This window comes from Elgaria multicarinata, chromosome 21 (genome assembly GCF_023053635.1).
Source record: "Elgaria multicarinata webbii isolate HBS135686 ecotype San Diego chromosome 21, rElgMul1.1.pri, whole genome shotgun sequence".
NCBI lineage: Eukaryota > Metazoa > Chordata > Lepidosauria > Squamata > Anguidae > Elgaria > Elgaria multicarinata.
In genome coordinates, this window is record NC_086191.1 from 14,608,897 (window position 1) to 14,632,555 (window position 23,659).

General features: G+C 49.0%; 1 protein-coding gene across 5 annotated transcripts in view; it reads left to right on the forward strand.

Moving 5' to 3' along the window:
- The first annotated feature begins 633 nt into the window (after positions 1-633).
- The window catches only part of ZNRD2 (zinc ribbon domain containing 2), a 52,237-nt gene continuing 29,211 nt past the window's right edge, over positions 634-23,659 (forward strand). The window contains exons 1-4 of one of the 5 annotated variants that reach the window (XM_063146012.1): positions 651-1,065; positions 18,814-18,965; positions 20,702-20,786; positions 21,353-21,881. In XM_063146012.1, coding sequence (XP_063002082.1) covers positions 714-1,065; positions 18,814-18,965; positions 20,702-20,786; positions 21,353-21,729 — 966 coding nt within the window. In that variant the 5' untranslated portion in view covers positions 651-713 and the 3' untranslated portion in view covers positions 21,730-21,881. Of the gene's footprint in view, positions 1,066-7,051; positions 8,367-10,208; positions 11,161-18,565; positions 18,640-18,813; positions 18,966-20,701; positions 20,787-21,352; positions 21,882-23,659 lie in introns of those variants that run through there. The other 4 variants (XM_063146014.1, XM_063146013.1, XM_063146011.1 and 1 more) reach the window with 4 other exon arrangements.

Genomic DNA, 23,659 nt, shown 5'->3' on the forward strand with positions numbered 1-23,659 from the left:
TCTCCAGGCTAAACATGCCCAGTTCTTTCAGTCTCTCTTCATAGGGCTTTGTTTCCAGACCCCTGATCATCCTGGTTGCCCTCCTCTGAACACGCTCCAGCTTGTCTGCGCCCTTCTTGAATTCATTACATTTATATCGCGCAGGCGCAGTGCCCCTCCTTCCCTTAGAGTGGTTCGCAGCGGCCCCAGCGCGCATGCTCGAACAGAGAGAGAGCGATTGAGACGCGCGAGGCTCGCGCAGGCGCAGTGCCCCTCCTCCCCTCAGAGATGTTCGCAGCGGCCCCAGTGCGCACGCTCGGACAGAGAGAGAAAGAGAGAGCGATTGTGACGGGCGAGGCTCGCGCAGGCGCAGTGCCCCTCCTCCCCTCGTTGTTCGCAGTGGCCTCAGCGCGCACGCTCGGAGAGAGAGAGAGAGTGAGCGCGCGCGATTGTGACGCGCGAGGCTCGCGCAGGCGCAGTGCCCCTCCTCCCTTCAGAGTTGTTCGTAGCGGCCCCAGCGCGCATGCTCGGAGAGAGAGCGAGTGAGACGCGCGAGGCTCGCGCAGGCGCAGTGCCCCTCCGCCTCCTTCCCTCAGAGTGGTTCGCAGCGCCGCCGCCGCCATTTTGTGCGCCTCCCTCCCTCCCTCCCTCTCGCCGCTGCCTCCGTGGCCCTTTCTTCTCCTTCTCCTTCTCCTCCGCCGGTGCCGCTGGTGAGCGTCGGAGGGGCGAGACCGATGCACCAGGGCGTGAAGGTGTTCGTGGGCAACGTGCCCGAGGAGACGTCGCAGGTGGAGCTGCGCGACCTGTTCGAGGCGGCGGCCGAGCCGGGCGAGGTGCTGAAGGTGGCCCTCATGAAGCAGTTCGCCTTCGTCCACATGCGCGACGACGCGGCGGCCGACCGGGCCATCGGCAAGCTCAACGGGCACCTGCTGCACGGGCACCGCGTGGTGGTGGAGCACTCGCGGCCCAGGCCCACCCACACCGTCAAGGTCTTCGTGGGCAACGTCTCGGCCGCCTGCACCAGCGGCGAGCTGCGCGTCCTCTTCCAGGAGTTCGGGCCCGTCGTCGAGTGCGACATTGTCAAAGGTACCGGTGGGGGGGGGGAAGGAGGGAGAGCGGCAGAGCCTCTGGGCGTGTGCAGAGAGAGAGAGAGAGCCTCTGGCCATGTACAGGAGAGAAGGAAAGACAGGGCCTCTAGGCATGGGCAGAGAGAAAGAGCCTCTGGGCATGTGCAGAGAGAGAGAGAGAGAGAGAGGCATGTAAAGAGAGAGAAAGAGCCTCTCTGGCCATGTACAGGAGAGAAAGAAAGACAGAGCCTCTAGGCATGGGCAGAGAGAGAGAGACAGAGAGAAAGAGCCTCTGGGCATAGGCAGAGAGAGAGAGGCATGTAAAGAGAGAGGAACAGCCCCTGGCCATGTACAGGAGAGAAAGAAAGACAGAGTCTCTAGGCATGGGCAGAGAGAGAGACAGAGAGAAAGAGCCTCTGGTCATCTGCAGAAAGAGACTCTAGGCATGGGGAGAGAGAGAAAGACAGCTTCTAGGCATGTGCAGAGAGAAAGACAGAGCTTCTAGGCATGTGCAGAGAGCGTGGGCGCCACCCCCTACCCTGAGGACCCGTGAACTAGGCTATGGGCAGTATGCTATTTATTTATTTACTTACTTACTCATTACATTTGTATACAAATGTAATAAATAATTAAAACCGTAAAAATAAAATAAGTATACCATAAATCTGTTTTTTATGCTTTTAAGTTTTGTATATTTGCTTTTAAAGGTTTCGTGTTTTAATCTCTAAACCGCCCAGAAAGCTTCGGCTATGGGGCGGTATATAAATGTAACAAATAAGTAAGTCAATGAATAATAATAAATTAAAAGGTTTAAAAAAAGAAGAAGAGTACAGTGGTCAGCTTACGTCCAGTAGCGTGCCCCCCCCCCCCCCCCGGTCACTTCAATGGCAGCCCACTCTTTTGTAGAAGCACCATTGGTCACTGCCTCCTCTTTCTCTCCAGGGAAGGACAGAGAGAAAGACCACCTTCTCCCCCCCTGGCAAGACCCCTCCTTCCTCCTCCTCCTCTTGTTTCTTCCACAGGTAGACCGAACGTGGACACATATGCGTTGATTTCCACTGTTTAATTTATCTTGTTTTTTTAGCCCCGCTCGCCAGCCGAAACCGTGCGCCTGAGAGGGTTACAAAGGCCAGTAATAGCAATGCGACACCCTCTGCCTTCAGTCTAAAAGGGGAAAAGGGTTTAAGGGAGAAGTGGGAGCAAGTAAACTCTCGTTATTATTTTACGAAGTTCAGTGCGTCGTGGAGCTGGATCGAAACACATATCGGAAGGGCTGCAGCTTTCCTATTCTTTTGTCAGTGGCGGTTTGTGGATGGAGGGAGAGGGGGGAAAGGAGGCCTCTAGGCACTATGGAGGTGTGCCTGGCTACATTTTTTAAATAAAGCATTTTTATCCTGCTCCTTATCCAAAAGGGCTCCTGAACCAGGGAACTGGGGAAAAACAAGTAGGCTTCCAAAGAGTTATTGCATTGAGTGAGGAGAGAACAGGCTCTCTAGACATGTGCCTTACAGGCCTTTCAAGTTGAGTGACTGCAAGGAAAAGAGCCCGTCTTTCCCTTGCTAGCAGAGGGTGGCCAGATTGCTTTGCTCCACCCTGGGGAATTTACCACCAGAGCATTAAAAGCAGTGACTTGTGTGCCTCAAAAGGGCCTGTGCGATGCCTCCTCCGCCCTTGGTATGAGGAAGGGAATATGTAATTCCAGCACTTGCTGCCTTGAGGCAGGACCTCGAACACACAAACACCGCAATGGCCCAGGTATCTGCTCTTTTCTTGTCATACCAGATCATTTCGGGATCTGAAGAGATCCCAAGATACTGGATCCCATCTCCAGCATACCTACTGCTGGATAAAAGGTTTTGAATCCACAATGTTGGGCGAACTTGTCGTCTTCCTATTAATAATAATAATAATATATTTCTTACCCACCTCTCCTTTTGGATCGAGGCGGGGAACCACATTAGAACAGGAATCAATACATCTTCAAAATTCATGATTTTACATTGATGTGGATCTATTCAGGTTCTCTTCCAGGCTGGCCCATTTGGCATCCGTCAGGGTCAGTGATACAGGGCTGGACACTTCTGTACCTGCTAACAAGGTACCTGCCTGTATCTTCAAGAATCTCCTGCCAAGTGCCTATAGGGTTATTCTTCCTCTAGTGTATTGCTTATTCTCTGACATAGCAGTGGTACCATGTAAACTCTGTCAGAAGTAGTGAGATGTGTTCCCAGCAGGCCATCTTGAAACAGCTGCTCTTTCTGAATGATTGTCAAGAGCAAACAGCACAAGACACTAGTCTAAACATGGATCACCATAGCTAGACTAACCCAGTCCAGGAGAGGTCATAGGTGGCATACAACCAATGGTGGCAAAAAAAAACCCACCACCCGTTCCGTGCTGCCAAGGACACCTGAGCCTTGCATGATAAAGCTGGATTAGGGTGTACTCCCAAACATTGAACCTGGTCCTTCAGAGGGAGTGTAATAGGTTGAGCATAAGATTAGCCAGGAAGGGGGAGCTGAGTGTGATGTCTGAGCCCATATTTATGGTTTACTCTGCCTAAACAAACCAGGATTGCAAGCCGACTGTTAACCAGGGCTGTGTGCATGGACACACTGTAAGTTCACGTGGTTTAATAAGGTAGGATGGATGGCTTTCGTTATGTGCAAACATGGCATCGCCATTTAGGCAGGAAAAGCCTACCCTTCATTTTCCTTGTGCCGTAAGGTAAGTATATGTCAACAGCCTTGTCATGGTTATTACTTCTGTGATAAGATGGTCCCACGTTACCTGGGAAGTTTGGGAGAGCATGTCCAAATATTCATATCCTCCCTCCCTCCCCCTAACAAGTTGGTTTTAGGCACCTACGAATCTAAATCTGTTCCCGATGATACTAGTTGGTAGCAAAGTGTACGATGAGGGGCAAAATCCTTTCGTATCTAATGGATCCCTTCTAGATCTTGCGTAAGGATTTTACGTTACTGCCGTCTTCTAAGCTAAATTGATTGTACAGTGGCCAGAGCTGTAAGGAAAGCTGGCCACTAATAAACTCCTACGAGCCCGGGCCCTTATTGTACTCATGGGCAAATGCATCCCTCAGGTGAGAAGTCGTCTAATCTGTAACTGAACCCTGAAGGTGCCGGAGGGCACGGGGTTCTCGCACAACAGTGCCTTGCGAAGCGTGTGCCGTGCCGTGCTTCTCACCGTGAAGCGTGTGCTGTTTGAATGTCCATGTTTCTTAAATGCGTTTTTCAGTCACCCGGCGTGCAATGTACAACCTCGCTTCATTTTATCTGTGAAGACGGGTGCGCCGTTTCAAAATTTTAAACTTAAGTGTCCGGGTGCTAGTCCTCCTTCCTGGCTGGCAGGAGAAAGCTGGTGGTGTTAAAGCCTCCTCCAGGGTTAGTGCAGTATGGCCCAGCTGCTGCGTCTAACCACTTCTAGTCTATTTACCGACCTACTCTTCTGCCAAAGCCTGCTTTCTTTTCCCAAAAGGAATTGCTGAAGAGGACAGTCTTGAAATAAAGCCCAATGGAATTCAGCAATGTTCACCAGTAAGCCAGCCAAAGGGGTCTTTGTGGGGGGGGGGGTCTTTGCTCATTGGATTAGGGAAGGAAAACTAAGGCATACAAAGCAGGGGAAATAGAGGTGACTAGTTTGTAATACTTCTGGCCTGATCTTCTCTGCAGGTGCAGTGAGCAAAACGTTCCTTCTGTTTCCTTGAAAGAATTGGCAAAATCTTCAAATTGTAATGTTAACAGGGGAAGCCTTTTGGAGATGTCTTTCCACCAAGTCCATTTAGTCCTATATTTATTTATTTATTTATTTATTTATTTGTTACATTTATATACCGCCCCATAGCTGAAGCTCTCTGGGCGGTAAGCAGCCTTCTTAAAGAAGTTGGAGGTCTACAGCTCCTAAGGTGGAGACCCAATTTCTCTCTGTCCTCTTTAGTCCCTAGTGCTAACCGCCTCACGTTGGAGCAGTTGCCAAATATTCTTGCGCCTTCCTGTCTCTGTGTGTTTGTAGCCGTTGGCTTGAATGATTTGCATGGTATTCGGTCACTGAAGGAAACTATTGCTTGAGCGCTCAGGTCTAAGATGGCCAGACATTCCTTTTAGAGCTTTCCTGAGTTGGCCACAAAACTACGGGACCCGGCGTTGCACCATGCTTTACAGAGCAATGACTTTGGAGGCAACTGCGTCTTTGGCCAGAACCTTATCATTAAGTGGGACTAGAGAGAGGTTGATGGGTTTTCCCACTGCTGTATGTCCAGTAAGCAGCATGACCGGGCCTTAGATCTTGTTGCTATCCCTTTCAAGTCTTGCTTGCAGTATGTAATCCAAAGCAACGCCTCATTTGTTCCAGGACAGCTGAATCCATCCTGGACCTGACGTCAGGGCCCTGTGTAGGTGGGGTATATATAAGCATAGTAAACCTTGGAGGACTCAGTTGAGGGCTCTAAAACATAAGTGCGGAACTTGCTAGGTGTTCCTGCATTACAGCTCCCATAATCCCTGATAATTGGCCATGCTGGTTTGGGGCTGATGGGAGTGAGACTCCAACAGCATCTGGAGGGCCACAGGTTCATCTTTCTTGATCTACAGGGTAGTAAATACCCAGCTTTTATAGGCCATGATAACATCCTCAGAGACTGGTCAGAAATGTGGGTCTCCCATCCCCAAGAGTCCCGTCGGCTGCTGTGCGCACTCTCTGTCTCTTTGTTCGTCTGTTACCGTTTTTAGATAAATTTGTCTGTAAACAGTAAATTTGCCTTTCACCCATTGTTATCCTTTTGAGTAAAACTACTCAGGAGGTGGAAAATGTATTAGCTTTTAAATGCCTCCTAAAAACATATCTTTTTAAACAAGCCTTCCCTGGACTGTAATTTATTCTGGTTTTATGTGATTTTAAAGTTTTAAACTGGATTTTATGGTTTTAGTTGCAAACTGCCCCAGAGAGCTTAGGCTGGAAACAGGACACGAGTTTGCAGTCTTGAAACCACAAGGAGCAACTTTAGAGCCCTGAACCTCTGGCACAATCCCACTGGATGCTTTTTTCAAGCGCCGTAGATTTAAACTGCGTTTTTGCTCGATCCAACCATGTTGGTTTATGGTATCTGTTAGGTTGAAACACTAGGAAGCCTTAAAAGTTTCGACAGTCTTGACCATTTGTTCCAACAGTTCTGGTCAACTTGAGCCCATTAGGTCTCTTAATCTGAACCCAGTAGGTAAAATAGGCTTAGCACCCGGAGATGCTTGTCCTGTGTCTGCTCTGACATGTATGTCTGGTGTCCTGAGAGGGAGTTAATAGGAAATACAGCCTGAGAGCTGGCATGTACTCCGTGCTGTTGAGCACACAGAGTAAAAGGGTGACCTCCGTCCTTTGTGCGGTCGCTTGCAATTCGCCTTCGTTAAAGTAGAGCATAATTCTCCCTTTTTAGAATAACATAAAATGTAAAGTTGGGTCACAGCCTCTCCGCAGAAGAATAAAGCGTTTCTAACAGCAGAACGCCAAATTGTACGGTTGCAAAAAACATGCATAGCTTTTTCCTTATGTTCAGGTGCAGGTGAAGCGTTAACGTTTGAAGGTGGAATAGCTGTGTTCTCCGCCTTTTTTTTTTTTTGTTAATGGGGACCCCGGAGCGTCAGCATTCGAAGTGCTTTCCTCAGGATTACTAGTGAAGAAGTGCAGGATGGTGTGGTACATTTGGGCTGTCTCTGGGGATTATCCTGACATGGGCCCACTGGGGAAATCCTTCATGTAGCTGAAGGCAGGCAGGCTGGGCCTTGTGCCTTACTAAGTGCCAATGGCCCGTTCCAGCATTGTGGCTGTTGCAGTTGTAGAGCAGCTGATTTAGTCTGCAGACCCCGGCTACCAAGTAGATCGTGTGCTGCCGGATGAGGCCTTCCTTGGTATCCGGGCCGAGTCCAAGTAGGAGTGGGTCCCAGTAATAAAATGTCATGTGTTCCTTATTGATAACCTTCTGTCTGCTGCTTTATCAGACTATGCGTTCGTTCACATGGAGAAGGACGAGGATGCTAGAGCCGCCATTGAACATCTTAACGGAAGGGAAATCAAAGGCCGAAGAGTTAATGTGGAACTCTCGAATAAGGCTCACAAAAGGGGCCCAGCTGGGCAAGTGGGCCAGCTGGCTGTCGGAGCCGATAAGAACAAAATACCAACCGTAGAGAAACTCCAGCCCAGGAACGATGCTTTGAGATCCGGTAATCTAGCCTTCCCGATGGCAGCTACGGCCTATTCTTCACTCGAATACGACTACCAGCAGCGCATGAACAACAACAACAACAATTTAACCAAATTTGACTCTCAGGACGGTCAGGCCAGGCAGATCTCCCCCTCTTATTTCGGAAGGGATAGGAGCCCCATTAGGCGCTCGCCCACGAGAGCAGGTCACATGGTCTCCATGGCAACCCAGCAAGCATCCTACAGAGACCAGCCTTCCGCCTCCTTGGGAACATCGTACAGGGACCAGCCTTCAGCATCGCTTGGGATGGCCTATAGACCCCAGCCCACTACTGGGCAGGCAGCAATGTACAGAGCCCAGCCCTCAGCCTTGCTTGGAAACGCCTATAGAGCCCAGTCCGCTGTGCCCATGGCAACTTCAGGCACCCAACCAGCAGCCTCGGCGCTAACCACCTACAATGCCCAGGCGGCTGCCTACGAGGCCCAGGCGGCTGCTTCCCAAGTCCCCACTTACGAGGCCCAGACCGCCACCACATACGCTGCCACTTATGGGGCCCAGGCGGCTGCGACGTACGCAGCTTCCTACGGGGCTCAGGCGGCTGCCCTCTCGGCGTCTTACGGGGCCCAGTCTGCCGCCAACCAGTCCGCCTTGTACAGTGCCCACCCTCTCTCAGCACAGTCGGCTTCATACGGAGTCCAACCAGCCGTCGGCCATGCAGCGGCCTACGGGGCCCAGGCAACGTCTGCTCTCTCCGCTGCCTACGGGGCACAGTCTGCCGCAAACCTGGCTGCTGCTTATAGCATGCAGGATGCCGCCGCCGCCGCCTCTTATAAAACCCAGCTTTCTGCTTCCCTGTCCAGCGCCTACAGAGCCCCAGCGGAGGCAGCCTATGCAGCAGCGCAGCAGTCCGCTTCGGCCCCCCTAGCAGCCGGTTACAGGGCTCAGCCAGCCTACAACGGGCTGACTCAGTCTGCGCAGCAGGCAGCCTCCTACTCGGGGATGCCTCAGGCAGAAGCGGCTGGCCTCCACCCGCCGTACGAACGCACTCGCCTCTCCCCGCCACGCGGCAGCCGTGAGGATCTCTACAGAAAAGCAGCTGCGATGAATAAGAGGTATGCAGCCAACCGGGTGGCGATGCTTTTCACCTGAATGGCGACTTCTACCCAAAATGTTCCCTCTGCACCTTCAGAGGGACCCTGAAGGAGCCTTCGTGCCCACGCTCTAAATGGGCGTGTGACTGAAAGCAAGCGTGGGTTGGGCGTGGGGCTCGCTCGTCCTTTGCTACACTGGCTGTGCCGTTAGCCTCTCACTCTCTCTCTCTCTCTCTCTCTCTCTCTCTCTCTCTCTCTCTCTTAGTCCAGCTGATCTTTCAACCCTTTTCTGTGCTTTGCTTTTTGCAGGGGTGTGTGGTGGGGGGAAGCAGATACGGGCTGCACTCTTACCATTTTTCCTGCCTGCACATTTCTGTATACGATTGCGAGTACATGGTCTGTGTAAAGTGTGTTAGGTAGGAATCCCTGGAGACAGAAAATCCCCAGGCAAGAAGCTGTGCGGAAGGGTTCTTGTATACTGGCCAGTGATGTGGATTTTCTGGAAAACGTTGGATTGGAAAACTTTTTCCATTGCCAGTCAGGTTAATTTGCATACGGTCATTTGCATAGGAAAATTTTCAGTTTGCATTGGAAATATTCTAATTTAGCATGTTTATTTTACTTGCGTTTAGCTAAAGAAAAGAAAAAAGTACCCCATGTCATTTTTCTTCCCAATATGGGGGGCATTAAAGCACACAGGGGTTTAAATGTTATATTATGTAGAAAAAAATTATTGAACTACTTGTTAAAAAAAAATCAAAGACAATAGCATGTATTTCCTTTACGTTGTTTAAATTTAAGAAAAACAAATAAAGGTACTAAAAACCGTTGATGCACTAATTAATTTTACCAACCCAAAGAATTGTGCATGAGATGCTGACAACCACTCATCTATTTCAACAAAATTCAACTCCCTTCCACTGAGGTTGTTGGGGCACCTTCACTATTTATTAGTTTCATTTCACTCTTATATGTAATTCAGTGACATATATATATGCTAGGGCTTTTGCTTTTTCCAAATTTTTCACATCACTGATACTGGCTCTATTCCCTGACTAGATCCTACCACATTGAACAGAAAGTAGACCTTTTGAGCTTCCTTGGGCTGAAATCAGTTGTTGCACCGGCTTTAACTCCTAGTAACGACAAACACCACAAATATTCCAGTGCTTTATACCCATTCCAAGAGGCCAGTGTAACTTCCTAGTATCTAGTCAAAGCATGGGAGGCCAGGCCTGCAGCTAGCACCTATTATTTCAGCCCCCACCTCTTAACTCTGGAAGAGTGGGTTTATTTTGGACTGTGCTGTATAGTCAGGGCTGAATGTGAGTCCATTGATCATCCGTGGATCATGTGTGAAGTAATACGTCAGCCCCTGAGCATATGTTAAAATGCGTTTTGCTCACTGGGTGATGACAGGGAGCGTCTTGCGCCTGGTATTAAGGGATTTGAATTGCACACCATTTCACGTTTGCCTGCAGGGCAGGTTTTATTCCCTGCTTCCAGCTTTTTAGGAGCTAACTGCTGCATGTCGTGTTTTGAGGCCTGATCTTAACTTGCTCTTGTAATGCAAGGCTCAAGATTCAGCAAGCGTTACAGCGTTCCCTGGGTATTGTAGCACAGCTAAACTATTCAGGCACTTGCTGTGCCATCTGAGGCGGAGGTAAAATAGCCCAGTTCTTGCAAGCAAGACAGTGGAGGAAAGATTCTCTTTTGGTTTCCTCAAGGAGCTCCTTTCCTTTGCTTACATCTCAGCAATCCTCTCCTGTGCAGGGGCGGGGGAGGCTGTCTTAAGAGTATGTATTATTTGGGGTGTCGCCATGAGCATTTTTTTATTTATCAAATGTCTCTTCTCTTAACCAGGTACAATTCTGACCTCTCAGATGACCGCCGTTTATCTGACCTCTCTGATTTCCGCCGTTTAGCAGACTCCCCCCATGCGTACCGCCAATCGCCGACAAAGGCTCAACTGGATTATCGCCGTCTCCCAGAAATGCAGTCTGATTATGCCCAATATGCGGGGGCCTATGGCGATTATTTGCGTAACGCCCAACTGCAACTGCATGCTAGTTACCAGCGCCGTCTGTAGAGGATCTTTATCCCCCGTCTCTCCTGGGGTGGGACCGCGTCACTGTTCTGGCGCCCGCCGTTCTAACACATTTAGCATAACCCCAGCCGCTGCGTCCTTGATGAGCAGCCCTCGCCTTTTGATTTCAGACTGTCCTTTTAGTCGCTATACATTTCTTCCCACCTTTTGTCACAGGTGCCCTCGACAGCATTCCTGTCCCTCTCATTTGTTGTTGTCGTCCTTTCGTATTCTAAGTAAAGGGTGTGTTACTTACTTTAGTGAGCCATATGTGGCCATCCAAGACGTTTTCTAGGAGAGTCGTTCGGGTCGCCACCTCAATCTCAGAATTAGGGCTCTGTGCTTGGCCTCAGGAGCGCTATAGATTGCTGCATATTCAACCCTTTAAAACCAAAGTCCCAGGGGTGAGGGTAACCGTGTGGTGAGCAACGTTTGCGTCCGGTTCCTTGGTCTTGCCTTTCTCCAGGTCCCGCCAGTGAGAAATACAACTCTTCCTGTATTGAAATCCTCATTTAATGTCCTGGTTGAAAGGATCGCTTGGCATCTTTTTCTAAGTCCGCTCACTTGCTTTTATGTAATAGCATCCTTCGCTGATATATTTTTTTTCTCTCTCTTGTGACTTGCCAGTATAGAGTGTGCAGGTAAACCTGATGTTAGAAGTGAGTTCAGGTAAATTTCTTTTGTATTAACTGTAAATAAAATGTGGGGAGTGAAATTTTAGAAAATCAAGTCGTCTGGTGGTTTTGGTGATGGTGTGTGTGCGTGTGTGTGTGTTACTCCATTTCATTTTTGCACGTGTGTCAAACAGCCCTCCCCATCCTGAGTCCTTTCCAGATGTTTCGGCTTACAGTTGCCTTCGTCACTGACCATTGGCCATGCAGGCTACGACTGGTGGGAGTTGAAGTCCAAAATATTTCACGGGACATGGATTGGGGGAGGCTGACGTAAGCAGTCATGCTCGGGAGCACCTCTGCTGAAGTCGACTCGAGGCGGGTGATTGCAGTGATGAATGCAGATCAGGCCTGTCAAAATACTTTGGACTCCTAAGACCCAGTCTCCCACTGGTACATAGAACATTTACAGGCCTGCGACTGCCCTTCAAGCCAAGGGCTTGAGGGACCGAGCGGTCCTTCTGTTTCTGCAGTATTGAAGACCGCCTCCTTCCTACGTGTAAATCATAACAGTCCCTGCAAAGGTCGGTCCTCCCTGCGGTCTTCTGCGGTCAGGATCTCGTTGGGAATCCGCTCCATTTGCCCTTTATGGTGTCAGATTCTTCTGATAGTGGGAAGAGCCAATGCGACGGGGAGGTGAAAACTCCACTCTGAAACCAATGGTGTAGAACGAAAGAGAGGTATGGTTTTACGCAACTGGAGGGCTGAAGTGATCTCGTCGGACAGGAGCTATTGTTGCTCCCATTGAGTCACAGTGAAACTGCAGAAGTAATGCTTCTCCCCCATATATAACTGCCTATGAACAGCAGGAGCAATTAAAATTTGAGTCCTAAAACGGGTGTGGGTGTAAAGTCCAAAGGGAGAAGCAGAACTGTCAACTAGTTACAACTAGATACTGATTAAAATGTGCAAACTTGCTGTTCTCCTATCCTGTATCTGTTCCTTGTTTAAAGGACGTGATTTCTTGGGCAAAACCTTCTTGTGACTTACCTGGCCTGCCTGCTTGGTTTGCGCTTGACTAGGCAGAATTCTCCCGAGAACACCTACAATGAGATGTAAATAGTGCTCCACCTGGTCCTTTTGTATCCTAGCAGCTACATTGCCAAATTAAATGTAACAGATTGCTCCATAAAACCAAAGTGTGCAGCCTTACACATTCCCTTTCCTCCCTCTGTTGGGGGGTGGGCTACACCAAAGTCCCCAAATAGACTACAACTGTCACTAGAAGGGAGTACCGTTCCTTCTTCTGTTGCTCATATTTATCCTGGAAAGCTTCTAACGGAGTCACCTGACTTGGAGACAAGGTAAATTATGCACTTCGAGAGGCGGTGGGAGGGTGATATCTGATTCTACTAGGGTAGCAGAAAGTGGGTTGCAGTATTTCTCCCGCAATCCGGTCAGCTTCTGTCCTGCAAGAGCTCAGTGCCAATCAGGGAACTGTACACTATTAAAAATAGGATGGTGAGGCCTAAAAAAATGTCTCTTGAAGACATTAGAAGAGCATGAGTCTACCGCCAGAAAATTGGACATATGTCGTTGCGTGTCAGCTGTGGTGCGCCTTTCCTATAGGTTGTGTAAACTTCTGGGGTGTCTAGAGTTTTCTAAAGGGGAGGCTGTTGGCAATAGAGTTTAGGTACCAGGTGTGCTTTGTGATCAGTGTTGACAGAAAGGGATTAAGATAAATTAAGAGCTAGCTTTGAGTGGAGGCACAGCTGAACGTTTACTTTTAGAGGTTGGCCAAACTTGACCGCAAGTATGGACAGATATTTGCATAATCCTCCATTTGACTTGTAGTCAAACTCCATGGACTTCACTCAGTTCAGCCCCAGCGAGAACCATCCCAGGAGTCCCAACGCTGAGATCAAAGGACAGCCTACGTGAGGTTGTCCCTGAATTGAGGGACGATATGGGCCCTGGCAGCCTGGGCTGAGCTGGAGATCTGAACAAATGGAGTCTGCATGGGAAGCTCTAGTTTCCCTTCTGCTTCCTCCACCAACTCGTCTGGTGGTTCTAATGAGATATTGTGGCTGAAGGCCATGTTGTGCAGGGAACAGCATGCCAGAAAAATCTGGCAGAGCTCGTGTGGGGCGTATTGTAAAGAGCCACTGGACTTGTCCCGGCATTGGAAGCACGTCTTCAGGAGGGTGCATCACTGGTGGAGATTAGAGAGGGCTTCCTTGTGCCAGCTAGGCTACAGGGAAACAGTATTTAGGCCATAAGCCATGTTTTCAAGGGGCAACTGCAATCCCCTGTAGACAGAAAACGGACATGTGACCTGGGTTAGTCAGAGATGCATCAGAGATGGGACAGAGACCCACACCTTCATTCCATCAAGCATTCTCAATTCAGCCTCCTGACCATAAGTGCAAACACTGTTGCTTTAGCTATAAGCACTGTGACATCCTCGATTAAAAATTGAAATACATCAGTCCTTGCCCAGGTTCCTTATAACTTACCCATCTCACCTCATCTTATAATTTTATCAAATTGTGCCCCCCACCCCGGGGTTAGCCAATTTCTGTAAACTTTTGGACTCTGAGAGCCTTAACCATCTGGTCACAAAAAGATGTTTTTCACCCAGCTTTCTACACTAGAAATTCACTCACCGCCATGTTTTATTTTTATGCCTTCTGGATAAACTTTTATCTCTGACAGAACGATGGAGGGCCCTATGTTCATGCTGTTTCCTGAGCAGCGTGCAGGTGCCCTGCAAACACATTATTGGGAAAGACAGGTTTCTTTCTCTCCCCAATCTCCTTGCTCTTATGGCAAAGGTCCAGACCTGCCTGACAAGTCATGTGGTTGGATCAATTGATAGAGATTGTCTCTTGGCTAGCAGCATTCATAGAATCATAGAGTAGCATAGCTGGAAGGGGCCTATAAGGCCATCAAGTCCAACCCCCTGCTCAATGCAGGAATCCACCCTAAAGCATCCCTGTCCAGCTGCCTCTTGAAGGTCTCTAGTGTGGGAGAGCCTCAACAGTCTTGAGCGCTACAGTTCTGAGCGCTTGATACTTTCTCGGCACCCCATAAAACGACACTCTTGGTGCATATTCCTACGGTAACCTGCTATGCCAGACCTGTTAGTTAGATGGCCGAAGATATTGCCACACAGGTATTTATCCAGGACACGGAATAACGGGCTCAAGTTAAAGGAAGCCAGATTCCGGCTGGACATCAGGAAAAACTTCCTGACTGTTAGAGCAGTGCGACGGTGGAATCAGTTACCTAGGGAGGTTGTGGGCTCTCCCACACTAGAGGCCTTCAAGAGGCAGCTGGACAACCCTCTGTCGGGGATGCTTTAGGGTGGATTCCTGCATTGAGCAGGAGGTTGGACTCGATGGCCTTGTAGGCCCCTTCCAACTCTGCTATTCTATGATTCTATCCTTTTAAAACCCTTCAGTTGATGCGCGCCGTTTCTGACGTCCACTTTTGCCAATAAAAGCTCACGCCGCAACATCAAGGTTGCCTTTGCGGAAAGCGCTCCTTCGCTCCCCATTTAATGACATCTGGTATAAATTCTCCGCCTTCCAAGGATCTCAGCATGGCATACAAGGGGCATCATCATCCCCCTCCCTCCCCCCCCCAAAAAAAACCCCTCCATGTGGCAGGTTAGGATGAGATCTATGGATGTGCCCTTGGTGAGCTTTAGGACTTGAGTGAGAATTCGTACCCAGCCCTCCCTTCTGATACGGATATTTGAGACTTCTCCGGAGGCGCTTGAGCAACAAATTAGGTCCGACCCCAGTGTTGGGTGTGTGTGTGTGTTTTTTAATCTGCATCTTTGCGGAGGGTGGAAGTTGCGGCAAAACTGCTCGTTCTCGGAGGGCGCCCGCCCCGCCGTGTGGTACAGCCCTAGCAGCGCCGTGTGGTACAGCCCTAGCACTTCGCCGGCCGGGCGGGGCAGCGAGGGGAAGGTGACGTAGCAGGAACCGGGCGGTGCCCGGCCTGGTCCAGGCGGTAGCGTTGCAGCCGGTGCTCGGGGTAGAAGCGCCGCCGCCGCCGCCATCGCCTCCTCCCCGCATCAGCGTAGGCCGGCGGGGCGATAGTCGCCTCTCCTCCCGTTGCCAAGGCAACAGCCCCAAGAGAGGGACCAGGGATGACTTCCTTATCTGCACCAGGAAGTCCCGCCCTCTTTCCCCCCCTCCTCTCGCGGACGGCGATTGGTAGGTACTCCCATACTTCCGCCGTCACGTATTCCTCCCGCTTACGGCGATTGGTAGAGCCCGCTGCCAATTATCTCGGTCGTCGCGCCAACCGCCCTAAGGAACTACGCTTCCCGACCGCCCCCTTTCCTAATCTTGGCGGAGGGGGTTGTAAAGCTACAGGCCCACCCTCCGCGCCGCGATTGGTCGTATCACAGAGATAGAACAGCAGAGAGACACCTCACCGCATGGATAGGGCATTCACGGGTTTCCGTTAAAAGGGCTATTTAGAAACGTTTACCTTTTTTGGAAGGGGGGATTTTTAAATAACTCAAAAATAGCCCAGTCCAGTGCAAATTCCAATGTCATTAACCCTATATTGCAGGGTCTGGCTGTGGCGCACAGAGAGAGAGAGAGAGAGATTTAAGCCCTGCAATGTAGTCCACTTAATATTTTGGGTCAGAGGTGAGGCTGTGGGTTTTCAGCCCAAAAGCCCCCATACAAAACATCCTTCAAATTGCAGTAATGGTCCGTCTCCTAAAATTACCCCACATATCCCCCTCCCAGCCCTAATCCAGCATTGAAAAAAGAATGCCACCATTGCTGCTGTCTTCTGCCCAATCCTGGATTTTCCCATTGATTTCTATAGGCAGGTTTCTCTTATGTCTCAGGAAAGGGGTGGGAGGAGTAATACTATCATAGAATAGCAGAGTTGGAAGGGGCCTACAAGGCCATCCAGTCCAACTCCCTGCTCAACACAGGAATCCACCCTAAAGCATCCCTGACAGAGGGTTGTCCAGCTGCCTCTTGAAGGCCTCGAGTGTGAGAGAGCCCACCACCTCCCTTGGTCACTGATTCCATTGTCGTACTGCTCTAACAGTCAGGAAGTTTTTCCTGCTGTCCAGCCGGAATCTGGCTTCCTGTCACTTGAGCCCGTTATTCCGTGTCCTGCACTCTGGGAGGATCGAGAAGAGATCCTGGCCCTCCTCTGTGTGACTATATATTCATGCTGCCTGTCATTCTATACTTTCCCTACCTCTCTGGTTGCAGGTTGCATTAAGTGGGCAGTTTCGAACCACCAGGAGTTAAAACACCAGGAGTCCCCAACATTTTTGGCTGGATGGGCACGTTTCAAATTTTGAGAGAGTGTTGTGGGTGCTCTCACAAAACGTCTGCCATGTGGAGTGAGCCTTGCCAATTCATAAAACGCTCGCCATGTGGGGGTACCAGAATACTGTTTTATCTATGATACTTTTTTTTGCTCCCCTATCTGATTTCAACATGACTGTGTGATTATTTCCAGGGATTTACACATACCGATCCTGTTAACCGAAAGAGTTCTCTTGAAACATTTGTAATATCCTGTTACATCAGTTGTTCTGGCTGGCTGGATAACACGTGAACTGTGTCATATTTCACAGGAAATCTCGAACTATAATGTTATATTTCTCCAATAAAGAGCAAAAAAAAATTTAAAGTCTTTATTAAAGAATTATTGCAAATCACTATCTACAAAGCACACTTCTGCTTGGTAAAGAATATCATGATACAAGGTGGCTATGCCTGCAGAATGAGAATTACTGTGTGTGTGTGTGTGTGTGTATGTTATATCCACATTTTCCCTACATAAGAAGATGGGTTTGGAAGAGTTTTGCTGTTCTTTTGTGGAGAGGGAAGAGGAAATCCATGCAGCTGCTTATTGTCCACAAAAATACATTTCTGGATTTTTCAGTCGTCTCTTACGAGTAGCTCTCACTTTTACCCCTCTAACTAGAAGAAAATAAGGTGTCTCAAATGAACCTGAAAGTCCCACCTGCAGGCAAAGGAATTTGCAACACTCAGCTGCCGTTCAGCGTCTGTTTCCCTAAAGGAGGGGTGCTCAACCTTTTCAGCCCTAAGGGCAAATCCAGAGTTGGTAGGAGACCTGGGGCCGCGCACATACAGACCTACACACACTGCTGTTGCTCATTACATTCTATACACACACCAGCTCCACCGCTCTGTTGTTTCCTTACTTTAAACAGCAGCACTTCTCTGTGGCTCTTGGCAGCTGCAGCGCTCAGAAGTAGTCGGAGAGTTTTCTGACAGAGTAAAACAAAACTTTTAGCTAATCTCCTACGGGCTGCTGTCAGCATGAACATGACTAATTCTTTAGATGTCACTTCTGCATTTCCCCCTAAGTCCAGTATTGTCTATTCTGACCACTGTCCAGAACCTCAGAGAGAAAGAAAGAGAGAGCAGTTTTCACAGTCACCTGATCCTTTTTATTACTGGAAATGCCAGGAACTGAGAAACCACAAAAACGTGGCTTTCAGAAATCACATTCATTTCTCCCACAAAAAAACCCCCACGTGGGTTTGGGGAATCCGTTTGTGGTGGCTCTATGAAAAAGAATGCACTCTGTACATCATAATATATTTGTTCTGCACTTTTCCCTCTGGATCGAGGCAGGGTACAACACAATTGAAAACACCATAATATATATATATATATATATATATATATATATATATATATATAATTAAAACATTTAAAACTAATACATTATATAAATATATATAATTATATAATATAAATACATTAATAATACATTATTAAATGCAATGTATTTAATAATGAGCTCCGGCTATTGGGCGGTATAGAAATGTAATAAATAAATAAATAAATCTTAAAATTCAGCTGGGTAGGCCTGCCGGAAGAGATCAGTCTTTATGGCTTTCTTAAATTATTTTTAAATTATTTTTTAAATTATGGAAGACTGTTAAGTAGACGAATCTCTCCCGGCTCAGCGGAGAAGCAGCCCATAAAACTATGGCTTCGAGGCAGATCTGGAATCTGTTTAAATATGGAGCGGTAATTAGGGTGACCCTGTGAAAAGGAGGACAGGGCTCTTGTATCTTTAAAGTATAGAAAAGGGAATTTCAGCAGGTGTCATTTGAATGCATGTAGCACCTGGTGAAATTTTGTCTTCAGTATAACAGTTAAAGCTGCAGGAGTGACCAGATTTAAAAGAGGGCAGCTTTAACTGTTGCGATGAAGAGGGAATTTCACCAGGTGCTGCATGCATACTAACGGACACCTGCTGAAATCCCCATTTATATGCAACTGTTAAAGATACAGGAGCCCTGTCCTCCTTTCCATAGAGTCACCCTAGCGGTAATATCAATGCTGCAAATAAACACGTTTGAAACGACGCGTACATGTGCGTACAGTGTAGGAACATAAAACCTCCGGAACCTTTGTGACGGCCCCACGGTTTCCGGCGGAGGGATTAAGAAAGCGTCCCGTTCCTTCGTGGAAGGCGCGTCGTGAAGTGGGCGGAGACGGAGGCGTGGCCAAATCCGGAAGCGGCGGCTAGGGGTGGGGGGAAATCATGGCGCTGAACGCGGCAGGTAAGTGAGCCGGGGGGGGGGGGGGTAACCATGGCAACGGGGCCTGCTAGGCCTCGGCCGGAGGCGACGCTCCCCCGGTAACCGGTTTGAGAGGCGATGCGGGAGGGGAGAGGAGAGGAGAGGCGGGCTCGGCACCCGCTCCTACCGCTGCTTGCTTCCTCCTTCCCGGCGCAGGCAACGACGACGCGGAGTGGGAGCCGCCTTCGGAGGCGGAGCTGAAGGTGATCCAGGCCCGGCGGGAGCGGCAGGACAAGATCAGCAAGCTGATGAGCGAATACCTGCTCAAGGGCTACCGCATGTTGGGCGACTGCTGCGAGGACTGCGGGGTGAGAGGAGAGGCGGGGGCGCCCCGGGGCGTGCACAGAGCGCAGGCGGGCAGGCAGAGGGAGAGCAGGAGGCGTGCGTTCCTCCAGAAGCCCTGGACTACAACTCCCATCAGTCCCCTGGCACCACGGGGTGGGGACCATGGAAGCTGCAGCCGCCCCCCCCCCCCAGATCAGGAGGGCACTTGATGTAGGGTGACCCTAGGGAAAGGAGGGAAGGGCTCCTGCATCTAACACTTGCATAGAAAAGGGAATTTCAGCAGGTGTCATTTGTATGCATGTCGCACCTGGTGAAATTCCCCTCTTCATCTCAACAGTTAAAGCTGCAGGAGCCCTGCCCCTCTTTGCCAGATACAGCTTTAACTGTTGTGATGGAGAGGGGAATTTCGCCAGCTGTCATTTGTATGCATACAGCACCTGGTGAAATAATAATAATAATAACAACAACAACAATAATTTACTTCTTACCCACCTCTCTGATTGGATCGAGACTGGGAACAACAAGCATAAACACACAAAATACTGATCAAAAACATGGCACACACTGTTTAAAAACATCCTAAAAGCATCCTTAAAACATACTAAAAACTCCCTCTTCATCACAACAGTGAAAGCTGCCCTCTTTTAAATCTGGTCACTCTAGTATAGCTCCTGCAGCTTTAACTGTTGTGATGAAGAGGGAATTTCACCAAATTCATATATATATATATACATATACACACACACAAATGACACCTGCTGAAATTCCCTTTTCAATACAACTGTTAAAGATCCAGGAGCCCTGTCCACCTTTTCATACGGACAACTTAAACTTGATGGGCTCAGAGAAGCCTGCACCAGCTGGAGTCCTTACAAGAAAGGCAAAAGGAGGACTGGTCCCCATCCACACAAACACGCCCAGCAAAGAAGGGCTGAGCCCCAGCACCTCTCAGGTGTAAGGATTCCCTTAGGTTCAGTAGTAGTAGTAACAAGTAAAAACATGGCTTTTTAACAAAGCCTTTCATGGTTAAATTCACTAAGATGGCACATTGTTTTAACTGTTTTTACTGCTTTTAAATTATATATTGTTTTAACTTGGTTCATGGTTTAATTTGTTTTTAGCTATGTAAATTTATTGTTTTCTACTCTATGCTTTTATCTGTACGCCGCCCTGAGATCTTAGTGATATAGGGCAGGATACAAATGTTTTAAATAAATAATAATATATGGCATAGCAAACTGGCTAAAGACTAAGGTACAAATCAAGAATCCCCGAATCCTATGCATGTCTAGACAAAAATAACCCCCTGCCCTTCCCAGGTTTTCCTGGGCAATAAAGTACCTGGATGCCCCTAGTTTCATCCCCACCCATGTTTTGTTGCTGTTGCTTTCCTTCGAAGGTGATAACGCTAACAGGAATGGAATCTTTTCCCGGATGGGATATTGGTTGGGGTTGAACAAGAATCCTGCCGCTATATCCCTGTAGCTGACTGCAAAATAATGGGCTAAATTATGCCCAGATTTGCATCCAAAGGTTTTGTGTGTGTTTCAAACTTGAACTTTCGAAATGGGACTTTCTTTTCCCCATCAACATCGGCTCTAGTTGCTGTTAGATTTGAGTTTTGGGAGCTGGAGCCCGGGTTGCCACTTATTTCCTTGCTGTTTCTTCTCCTCTCCCCCTGTTGCATTTGAAAGAACAGACGCTGCAGTCCTTTCGCAAAAGCTGACACTTTTTTCTCCCTCCTTCCGTGTCCTTCTAGACCATTTTGCTGCAAGACAAGCAGAAAAAATTGTACTGTGTTGCCTGCCAAGAACTTAATTCTGATGTCGACAAAGACAATCCGGGTATGTTTGGGGGTGATGGAGGGAGCTTCTTGCTGTTTCACCTTAACTTCTAGCCCTGTAGATAACTCTGGAAGGGACTGGGAGGCGTGGGAGACCTGGATACATGGAATAGGGCTCGGGGGACCCCTCCCCCTGGGACGGAAGGCGTTATTTGTTAACTAACTGCATCAGCTGCAGCACTGGAAATCGTTCAGAAGCCGGGCTCTGTTTCTGGGACTTGAAGTGCTGCCGTTGCTATAAAATGTAATTGGCGCTGCAGCTGTTGATTAGTAATCACGCTTTGATGGCTCTGACGTCCAAAATGATCTCTATATTCATGGCTGTACTGTTTGCAGTAGTCGCTGAATGTGCCAAGGAAGAAACCTTTTCCGCTCTAGAAATGTTTGCGCTTGACAAGAGGGAGTAGTTCAGTGTCCCCATTGCTGTCGCGGCTCCAACTGTTTTCATTGGGGTGTTCGCAAGAAGCTGTCTGTGTAGGATTGGAGCGGGGGCACAGGCTGAGCTGGACTGCTGTACCCCAGCCCCCGTGGTCATGTCCATGTGCGTCTCTTCCCCTCTCTCTCTAGCTCTGAACGCACAAGCTGCTCTGTCCCAGGTGCGTGAACGCCAGTTGGCTGCTAACTCAGAGGACATCTCTTCCCCCGGGTCCCTCTCCTCTCTGCCAACTCCACGCCACGTCCCGCGCCCAGAACACTGCGAAGGGGCGGCCTCAGGACTCAGAGCTTCTGCCCCAACCCCAGCCCTCCCGGCACCCGTCGCACCGCCGGCCTCTCCACCCCCCGTCAGCGCCCTGACCGTGGCAGAGGAGGCCATACTGCAGAAGATCAGCTGGGCCGGCCACGAGCTGCAGCAAAGCACCTCCATTGAGACCAGCATACAGCTCTGCTCGCTTATTCGTTCCTGCACGGAATCCCTCAAGGGCATTAAGGAACTGCAGCAGTGAGGCGGGGTGGGAGTGCCTTGATTTTCCCAGGCCGTGGTTGTGGGGGCCCAGCGTGAAGCACAACGGGATGGGGCCCTTTAGAGGCTAGAGTTCGAGCAGTTCAAACCAGACTGTGCTCTTTGTTCTGATTAAAACGTGCGCCCTCCCTCTCATTCTGCTTGTCTTGACGTTCGGGGGACATTATAGAATCATAGAATAGCAGAGTTGGAAGGGGCCTACAAGGCCATCGAGTCCAACCCCCTGCTCAATGCAGGAATCCACCCTAAAGCATCCCTGACAGATGCTTGTCCAGCTGCCTCTCGAAGGCCTCCAGTGTGGGAGAGCCCACAACCTCCCTAGGTCACTGGCTCCATTGTCGTACTGCTCTAACAGTCAGGAAGTTTTTCCTGATGTCCAGCTGGAATCTGGCTTCCTGTCACTTGAGCCCGTTATTCCGTGTCCTGCACTCTGGGAGGATCGAGAAGAGATCCTGGCCCTGCTCTGTGTGACAACCTTTTCAGTATTTGAAGAGTGCTCTCATGTCTCCCCTCCATCTTCTCTTCTCCAGGCTAAGCATGCCCAGTTCTTTCAGTCTCTCTTCATAGGGCTTTGTTTCCAGACCCCTGATCATCCTGGTTGCCCTCCTCTGAACACGCTCCAGCTTGTCTGGGGATTTGTGTAACAGAAAGGAGCTGACAGGCCATAACATAGAGATATTGTGTGTGTGTGTGTTTATCCTCATGGGTCACAAGTTGGTCAGTTCCAAACATAAGAGGATTTTGTCCATGTGGATCGTAGGCCTCGCTTTATCCCTCGTGAATTCCTTGCACTGCTGGCAGGTGGTGTGAGGCTCAGACAGCTTTTGAAATCATCACACAACACACACACCAAGCCTCCTTAAAACCCTTTTGGGCCCTTATTCCAACTTCCGTTATTATGCGTCTGTGTGTGTGGATTGTCTAGAATGTTCTTGCTTAAAGAAGCTCACTGGTGGGAGTCTGATTACCATTTAAAACATGACAGTTCAGAATAGTTCAGTATCTATTACTTTCCCTACCCCCCAGATCTTCCCAATTCTGAATGTGTGGGGCTTTGAGCTAACTTTTCATCGATGGTATCCTAGAATTGGAAGGGAACAAAACGCCATGCTGTTTTCGCCTTCCCTGTCTCACCCACACAACCCTCCACAGCCAAAACCATTCTCCTCGGTCTACCCTTACAATTTGGAGAAGGCTGTTCTAGATTACTTTATCAGGAACAAGGCGTGCTGCCATAAGGTTTTGCCGAATAAGTACTTCCAGATGACTTAAGGAAGTGAGCCAAGCTACTTCTGGGAAATACTGAAACATTTCAGGGTCTTTTGCTAATTCATGCCTGCTGGAAAACCCTGTCTTTATATGATCTTGTGTATGCGCCTCAGCTGTTAAGCTATACCTGTGAAGCGCAATGTGTGAGACACCTTTCTCGCTCCTGACAATGTTGAAAACACGTCAGGTGTCAAGAGGTGCATTAGCTTTCGTTCCAGTATCTCAAGATTGAAACACTGTGTTTTTCCCCCTTTCTATCCCCCCCTTTATAAAAGTTTCGCGCTAGTTCGTCCTTCGAATTGGCTAGGTGCACCAAATGCAATTTGAACTACCTGTGATTCAACAGATCGCATGGTGAACAAATGGAAAATGGGTTAAACCAGTAGCTTGGATGAACATGGAGAAGGAGTGTCCGTCCAAGTTTGAGGAGTACAGAGGTAAACAAAAGGGCTTGCTGCATTGGCTAATTGCCACAATCCAGTCCTGGGTGCACCATTAGCCAATGCAGCAATGGCCCTGTTCAGAGAACACGCTAAACCGTGCTGCTTAACCACAAAATGGTTAACGGACTGCAGTGACGTTAATGCATTCCATAAACCATTTTGTGGTTAAGCAGCATGGTTTAGCGGGTTGTCTGAACCAGG